General features: G+C 48.3%; 1 protein-coding gene across 1 annotated transcript in view; it reads right to left on the bottom strand.

The window, feature by feature from the left end:
* Positions 1-6810: 6810 nt before the first annotated feature.
* The window catches only part of OSR2 (odd-skipped related transciption factor 2), a 2233-nt gene continuing 1736 nt past the window's right edge, over positions 6811-7307 (bottom strand). Inside the window, exons 3-4 of the mRNA XM_010006521.1 lie at positions 7083-7152; positions 6811-6993 (exon numbers count right to left, since the gene is read on the bottom strand). Coding sequence (XP_010004823.1) covers positions 6811-6993; positions 7083-7152 — 253 coding nt within the window. The remainder of the gene's footprint in view (positions 6994-7082; positions 7153-7307) is intronic.

Raw genomic sequence — 7307 nt, 5'->3', positions numbered from 1 at the left:
CCAGCTCGGCCTGGTGGAGCCCGTGGGACCCCGGGAGGAGATGGAGCCTCCGTGACCTGGGAGCACTTGCTGTGCTTGCTCACTGTGAGCCCCAGATTAACATAATCCAGCTGTCTGCCTGTGTTTATCAAACCAAAGAATTTACAAGGTTTAAATAAAAGGACCATAACACAGCAACAGAAGCACCTAAAGCAAGTAACTTGTGTGGAAGACCTCAAGCCTGTAACAGCCTTTCCTGTTCCACCCAGAGGCTCAAGAAAAAGCTCTCCCCGTGTGCTCAGCATGGCACGTGGAGCACAGGCTGCTTTGAACGCAAGCAAACTTGCATTAACACGATGGGAAGGAGCAGCTACATTCTAGCGCACCAGTGATCCATGCAAAATGGGTCACCGGGAGATTTAGAAACTGTACCTTTCAATCCCAGCCAAAGAGATACATCAAGGCACGCTGACGTGAAGCACGACTGACACACCTTGAGGCATCTTCAGTGCACTGAGTGGTAGTGACGCCAAAGGATGTCAGCTGGCAGTATCACAGACAATGCCTCATAAATAATCTCCAAGAAAAAGAAAAAAAAAAGAAAGAAAGCAAGCAAGAAAGGCTTTGCTTCCTCTTATGCTTGAAAAATACAAAAGCAAGCAAGCAAGTAATCTGCTTCCCTGAGATGAACGAATGGGTCTCCAAAACGCCCTAGCATTTAGGAGATCTCTCACAAGCACGCAGCCAGGGAGCCCCAGGTCAAGGTGCTGCCAGAGGAGAGGGAATCTTGCAGCACTGCCTGGGCAAGGCACCACTGGCACTGCCCGTGCCGGCAGCTTTCCTGGCCATCTGCACAGGGAAGGTGAAGTTTGCTAGTTGCAAAACCAGAAGTCCAGAGGATTTCTGCAGAGAGGGAAAGCTGAAAGAGCAGGGGTTTGTAATCTTCTCCAAGCCGCAGCTCTTAGCCCTGTGAGGCGATGGAGCCACTCTCTGGATTCTGTGAGAATTTCAGGGAAGCAAAAGTCCTGCTGCTCCCCTTCACCAGCCAGGAGGAGGGTGATGGCAGATGGATCCCCAAAGGCCTGAAGAGATTCACTTGGCCTGCCTCAAGCAGCACAGGGACTGCCTAGCACACTCCTCAGTCCCTTTCTACTGCCACCCCAACAGAGCTTCTGGCAAGACAGCTTGTGGGAGTGCTCCACCAATGCCCAGAGATCCAAACCAGCCCTGTGACAGCCATCAGGCAGAGTCGTTGCCTTCAGCCACAGTGCAGCCAGATCTGAGAGACACCTGTCCATTCCCTGGGGCCGCTGCTTCTCCCAGCACAGCACACAGGGTCTCTGTCAAGGCCGTGTCACCTGCACACTCCTCTGTATTCCTGCCCATGTGTCTGCTGGGGGGGACACACAACTTGTTTGCACTCCCCGCTGGCACAGCTGTGCTGGCAGGGCCCTGTTGCACACACTACTTGCTTCTGGCTGAGCTCAGTTTACTCTTGCATATATATATAATACATATATTATAATAACATAACCAGATAGAGATATATATTTATATATATATATATAACTAATATTTACTATGTAAGTAATTTTTTTAATAAGCTTTTTAAAGCCAATCTATGCTGCAAAGTTTTGCCCCAGTGCTGAAGGAGGTAAGCTTTGCCAGGGAAGGCAGCTGTGTGTGGCACTGGCTCACACGCACAGGGATGAAGGCACAAGGCCACTTCACCCAGGATTAAACACTTGTGAGTCTTGCCTCACTCATAATAAATTCCCAGGCAGTGTTTGAAAGTCACACCGGGGAAAGGATACCCAGGCTCATATGGGAGGCTTGAAAGAGGGGGACCAGCTTCCACTTCTCCTTGCCTTAATCCTGCAGATTTGGAAAAGATGTTTAGTGTCCTCAGTGTAAATATTTTTGCATCTCTTGTTTGATAGACTAGAAGCCTCTAGAAAAAGTTTCACAAACAGCTGCATCTGGATTTTTGAAAGCGATGAATTAGTGTTTCATATAGATGTGATGCCTTTATTTTGAATGTAAGTAAGCATCTTTAAATCTAAGTATTCGTCTCTTTTAGAACATCAACAAAAATACCATTTTGGCTAATAGCTACCCTATTTTTACTGAAATAATTCGAAAAAGAGATTCTGTGAGGAGGAAAAGATACACTGGAAACACAGTACAATATTAATATAAAAGCAATATATTCCTAAATCCTTGTGTAATGTAGCTTGGTGAACACAGTCATTCTTCCACACACAAAGGACTTCCTGCAGTTAAAATATTAGGAGCACAGAGTGATTAGAGGTTCTGAGACACCAGAGAAGCTTAGCTGACAAACTCGAAACCCAGTCTTGAAAGTTTGGGACCAGTACCTTGATTTTTTTCATTCACCTCAAACCTTTGGTTCCTCTTGACATCTGTGAGGGCTGTGGAGGCTGGGGGCTGCAGCACTGCTGCCAACACCACTCCCTCTCCAAGCAGCCAGGGCTGCCTCTGCAGCCTGTGGTGCTGGTTCAGGTCCTTCTGAGACCACACTCCTGGCTTTGTGCCAGTCGCAAGGTGCTTAAAATGCTCTGAATACATCTATGGCACCTGCACTGGTGCCTCCTGAGTGCCATGTGGACGTGGCATAGATTAATGGAGATGGCAAGGGAAGACTGGCAGCACATGGGAACCCTGAGGCAGGGGAAACAAGGTCTGGGCTGGTGAAGAGAGGAGAGCTTATGTGAGCTGGTAGCTGCAGATTGAGACAACAAGTGGAAGCTTCAAGGGTTCAAAAAGAGGAGGGGGGAAACTGTCTGAGTGAGTAAACGTGCTTAGGAAAAGAGAGGTAGAAACACAGAAGGAGATACAGAAAGGCCAAAAAAAAAAAAAAAAAAAAAAAAAAAAAAAAAAGGAGGAAAAAAGTAGGGAAGATGAGGGTAGACTAGGCAGGGTATTGTATAGGATGAAGCCAGGGTGAGAGAAGCAGCTCCGAAAGCAAAAATCCAGAAGTAGAGCAGTGAGAAGAAAGGAAGAAGAAAAGGAAAGAGCTGGAGAGTGGGAAGTTCAACAAATAATGGATTTTCACATTTTACTCAAATGCCTTGGATGTATTTAACTAGTGGGACCCTCAGCACAAGCCCTTAGCTCCAGCCTGATACAACTGTGCCACGTTCCTGGGTTGCTCCTGGGCTGATCTTGATTTAGATCTGGTCTGTGACTGCTCCTGAAGTGCTACCAGTGCAAAGTTAGTCTTTGCCAGCAAAGCTGTGCTGGCATCAGACATGCTGGTCTGGAATAGCATGGTGAGCTGTTGCTATGTAAAAGATGACCTCGTAACTTTATGCTCTCCCAGCTGGGCTGACCAGCTCCACCATCAGCTGCAGCAGCATCCATTTCAACAACTAATGTACAATAAGCTCAGTTTTCACACTTTGATTTTTTAATTCAATTTTCAAAAAAAAAAATTGAGATTATGGCCAGAGTTTATTTTATTATCTGCTGGTTTTTCTCCCCAGGTCATCCTTCTCCCTTCTGCTGCACTGCAGCTGCTGGCTGTAACACAGCAAAAGGTGCAGAATTAACTGTGCCAGTGTGGAAGAAAAAAGCAATGGCAAAAAAAAAGGGCAACAGGAGAGAGAACATGGGGAAGCAGCAGGCAGGTGGTTTGGGAAGCTCCAGGAAACTGCAAAAGCACAAAGCTGTGTGCTCAGATGAAGCTCCAGAGGAAAGGAGGATACTTCACACAGACACAAACGGCAGCCATAGGGATATTAATGTGTTTAGTGTTTGCGTTGTGAAAGTCAGGATGGCACTTTATGGCTATAAAAACCCTACCCTTCCCAAAAGATAGCCTTACAAAACTTGTTTCTGTTCCAAACCGGTCTAAAACCGATGAACCTTATGTGTATTTTAACATGCTTTTTAGAGCTGCCTCTGAAATTTCCCAGGGAGAGATGATCTTTTAAAAAGTGAATGGAGCATGTCAGTGCCATAGGCAAGTGTATTGATAGTAGAGAGACATACTAAATCATCCTCTGACATTTTAAGATGATAGCTACTGGTTTAAATTTAAAAAACAATCCAGGGACCAACTGCTAGAGATACTTGTCACTGCCTCTCTTCAGCAATTTGTGCTTTGCTCTGGCCGCTGAACATTTTAAATCCTCAGAAGATAAATTTACAGTCTGCATCTGCTCAGGGAGGAGATTATTAAACAAGCAACCCTAAACAATTAAATAAAACCCTAGCTATATGCAATCATTTTAATTTAGTCCTTTGATATCATTCATCTGATTAAGTTCTTTCCAAACAAACTGCACATAGAGCTTGGCCTAGGAGCAGTGGACTAAGCCCATATGTATCCTGACAGGGGTGTTTACTTGAGCAGAGTTATCCCAGCCTTGCTGTGCATACTTGAGGATGCAAAAGGGCCTGGGGACAGGAACTTGGAGAACAATAAGGATAGAGAAATTGAGAGGAAATAACCTACTGGGAGAATGGGAATACACAGGGAATAGAAAAATCAGACAGGAAGAAATCAGATACCGGGAAGATGCCCATGGAGATGGAGCCAGAGATGCCCATGGAGAGAGAATTGGAGAGGAGCAGTGTGTAGAGGGGTGCAGTTTGGAAAGGGAGGACAGGGGCTGTCAGCATGCAGGGGAGAAAGGCAGTCACAGGGGTTCAGCACCCCAGTGAGGGAAGAGGTGCAAATCACAGGAAGTGAAGAGAAATAAACTTTGACTGCAGAAGCATTTTTGTCCCTCCACATCTTGCTGGACAGGAGCAGATGGGGAGATAGGCCTTGGCCACCTAAGAAATTTTGGCTAAGTTTGAGACTGCCACGTCTACTGCATCAGTGGAAACTCACTCAGCTGCCTCGGCCTGATGCAGACCAGGGCTAGATCAGGGGTCCCTGGGCCTGGCTATGGGGTGGGCATGGTAGTCCCAGCAGACAGAAAAGGAGAAGCCACAGGCAGTAAAGCAGTCCTTTCTGCAACAATGTTCTGTCTGCAGCCTGAGCGCTTCTACTTTTGACTTGCTACTCATTAACAGGGACCAGCCAGGGTCTGGGATGGTGACACTGCAGGTGCTCGAGGTCTGACAGCATCGGGTTCCTGTGGAACTACTGTCACCTGCAACTCCCCTGCAGTTGGACCATCCCAGAGCCCTGGCACGCTGCTAGGTGGGCCCCAGGATGGACCCCATCACCCTGAGCTGGGATTCCTCCCCCACCCCCAAACAAAACTCCCTGAGCTGAGGGGCAAGATTTCTCCTTACCATTATAACCTGATCCTTAGTTTGGGAGAGGAGAAGGGCAGGATAGGCGGCCCCCAGCCTGGAAAAGAACAACTTTTCAGGACATTGCAGGGGGGATGCTGGGAGTGACAAGAGCAGTGGGGTGGCAGAAGAGAGGATGCACACCCATACCACCCTGTAAAACACCAGGGAAAATGCCTCAGCTCTGGCACTAGTCCTTCCTGAAGGGGACCAGAGGCACTGGTGAAGGACTCACAAAGGTGACAAAGGAGGGAAGCCTCGGGGGTCGGTGTCACCGTCCGGATACCTGCACACCGGGTGCAAGCACAGAGTGTGACGCTCGTGAGGTGGGCATGCCCGGCTGCCAAGAGTGACCCTAACAGGGGGTGGCTAGGGGCTTTCAGGGGTGACGGGGCGCAGTGAGGAGAGGATCCCCCGGGAGGAGGGAACAGTCCCTCCGCCCCCGAGGGCCCCACCGGTGCTCGTCAGCGGGCGGCTCCGCGGGCGCGGGGCGGAGGGAGGGGGCGAGGCAGAGGGGCGTCCCCGGGCCCGTCCTGCCGCGGAACCCCCGGATGAGCCCCGGGGAGGGGGACGGTGTTTGCGCCTCGCTGTTTGCTCCCAGAGCTGTCGGGAAAGAATCGTCTTCTGCAGGATAAAGTCCCTGTCTGCGCGGGTAAATTGCCCATGTCCAAAGTCTACTGGCAGGAGACTGCCTGCTGCAATCTCCGCGACAGGGATGACTTTTACAATATATGGGCTGAATTGCAAATAAGTTACTAATAAGCCGCTTTGGCGTAAGAACGGCTCTATGCATTATTTCCTAAGATCTGTTTATTTGCAAGTATTTCTCTCTTTCTCTTCTTTCAAAAAAAAATATTAAAATTATTCGTTCGGGCAAATTTAAAAAAAAAAAAGTACAGAAGTTAATATTTAGACATTCATACTATTAAGTAATAGAGCTATAAACTCCCAAATACGGCACTTTCATTTTACTTAACAATAGATAACACAACAGCGACAATGAAACAGGCCAAACAAAAGCGATCACCAAAATTGTTGTGACAGTACAATTACCCGGCTACGAAATTTATTCAATATGCGTTACCATTGCGTTGACATAGCAGGAAAAAAAAGCCCAAAAGTTCAGAGAATAATACAACAAGGCAGGAGGTATTTGGAAAAAAACAAAACAAAACAAAACAAAAAAAAAGGATTTATTTTGAAATACGTTTTTAAGAGATACTTTGCCTCCCCGATTAGTTATCGACGTGCATTTGACAAGACGATGCAAAACAAACAAACGAAGAAAACCACATTCTGTACAGAGCTCTAAAATGAGCCGCGAGTATCTACAAGATGAGCTTTACGCTTGGGTGTGGGTTGGAGAGGGGCCCGATCCTGCAGTCCACACTCTCTAAACGAGTTTCGCAGACGCGTGTGGCAGGAAAGCTTGGCCCCGAGTCTGCGTGTGTGTGTCTCCGGGTGCGTGTGTGGGTGGGTGTCTGTGAGTTCCTACAATACAGTTCTGAAGTAAAATGAGCAAGTTGGAGCTGCCGGAGTGGGCGCGGGTCCCTGGCTGCTCTAGAAGTCCTGCCGCGGGGTGTGAGTTAGACTGTGCCGCCGAAGATCACAGTTTCGCCTGAACACTTTGCCGCACTGCTCACAGTTGTAGGGCTTGATGTCTGTATGGGTAAGAAGGTGAGTTTTCAGATTACTTCTTTGATTAAAGGTTCTTCCACATGTGGGACATTTGTGTGGAGATTCCTGTTCAGATTTGAAGCAAGCAAAGGATTAATCCTTCACAAACTACCCTGGTTTCATGTATTATTGCACTTTTTCTTATCGCAACGCACGACTTGAAACATCGGTGTGGGACACGAGCGAGAAGCCGCCTCGGGCAGACGGGCACACTGCCTGTCCGCCCTGCCCCAAAAACTCTGATTTTACGGTTCTCGATTCATGGCATTTCGCGCTCCTGGGACACAGGGACAGCGCCATCCCCCGCGGCGGTCCCGGCGGGCGGGCAGGCAGGGAGCTCCGCACCGCACCGCACCGCACCGCTCAGCTCCGCACCGCAC

Source organism: Chaetura pelagica, unplaced genomic scaffold (assembly GCF_000747805.2).
Source record: "Chaetura pelagica isolate M959 unplaced genomic scaffold, ChaPel_1.0 scaffold76, whole genome shotgun sequence".
NCBI classification, from domain to species: Eukaryota; Metazoa; Chordata; class Aves; order Apodiformes; family Apodidae; genus Chaetura; species Chaetura pelagica.
Note: the sequence above shows the minus strand (reverse complement) of the source record. Positions and strands in the feature narration are given on the sequence as shown.